At 42.5% G+C, this 1,118-nt stretch overlaps 1 protein-coding gene across 1 annotated transcript; it reads left to right on the plus strand.

Annotated features, from left to right (window-relative positions):
• Window positions 1-852: 852 nt before the first annotated feature.
• On the plus strand, window positions 853-1,079 carry LOC106512010 (hornerin; the record flags this gene model as incomplete). Its single annotated transcript, XM_014000716.1, is given in 1 exon segment — window positions 853-1,079. A coding segment is annotated over 1 exon segment (227 nt), but the record flags the coding sequence as incomplete, so codon positions are not given.
• Window positions 1,080-1,118: the final 39 nt, after the last annotated feature.

Genomic DNA, 1,118 nt, shown 5'->3' on the forward strand with positions numbered 1-1,118 from the left:
AGATAGATAGATAGATAGATAGATAGATAGATAGATAGATAGATAGATAGATAGTGGCAGCAGTAGATTTTCCTCATAATAAGTTGTAATCATGTGTGAATGTGAACGTTACACAGCCCAGTTATGGTGGATTGACCACAGATTTCATCACATCAGGTAAATTATTGCTGCCTCCACCAGTATTTACACACAGTATTTGTTTTCTTTTTGAGTATTTACACAATATAAAAGTCACGAGATGTAATTTACAGATCTGTCCACCAGAGGGCGCCTGAACGGACGCACTACAGCGCATGCGTCAACTTTACAAAGTGATATAAAGATTTTTTTTACAAACGTTTTCGTGTTTTTTAGTTTGAATTGCGATGTTATTAAACAACTGAGCGATTTGTGACTCGTTAATCTTGTTAAGGAGCTAGCAAAACAGTTTCTAGCGCTATTTTACCGTAAAAGCGGAACTGTACCCATCATGCATTGCGCGTCATGTTGTAAACTTTTGTCTAAATAAATACATATTTTTAAAATGTTCTAAAAGTCATACATACGTTCTTGTGTGTTTTTGTAAAAGTATCGTTTTAAACACATTTATGCGACACAGATTTTGTGTCCAATCAGCGTCACCGTCACTGTGAGGTTCCTGTCCGGGACTCATCGGACCAGACCTCAGGGCTGCTCAGGACGTAAGTATCGCTTCAGGACGACGGGACTCCGGTCAGAGGAGCTTCACACAGGAAACCGCGAAAATAGTTCTGTTTTACGATCGTAAATCGGGAAACTCACGATGATTTGTAACCGTGAAGTTTGGATTTGGGTGGGCCTTATCATCCGTTTGGTGCTGCTATCCGGGAACCAGAACCAGAACCCGGACCGAAACCTACCGAACCGGTTAATATGGGTACTTTTCAATCCTTTGGACTGGATTCAAATTGGTCTAAGCTACGAGGAGCCGCATGGACCCGTGATAAGTTTCTATTTATTAGGTCAGAGGATCGCGACCGACATTTACGTAAACGATGTGTGGAGAAAACTCGCCGCGTTGAACGGTGAGGCCGCGAACGTGGAAGAACATGGCGCAAACGGCAGCGCCATCGCGAACGATGAAGAACATGGCGCAAACG

This window comes from Austrofundulus limnaeus, unplaced genomic scaffold (genome assembly GCF_001266775.1).
Source record: "Austrofundulus limnaeus strain Quisiro unplaced genomic scaffold, Austrofundulus_limnaeus-1.0 Scaffold3854, whole genome shotgun sequence".
NCBI classification, from domain to species: domain Eukaryota; kingdom Metazoa; phylum Chordata; class Actinopteri; order Cyprinodontiformes; family Rivulidae; genus Austrofundulus; species Austrofundulus limnaeus.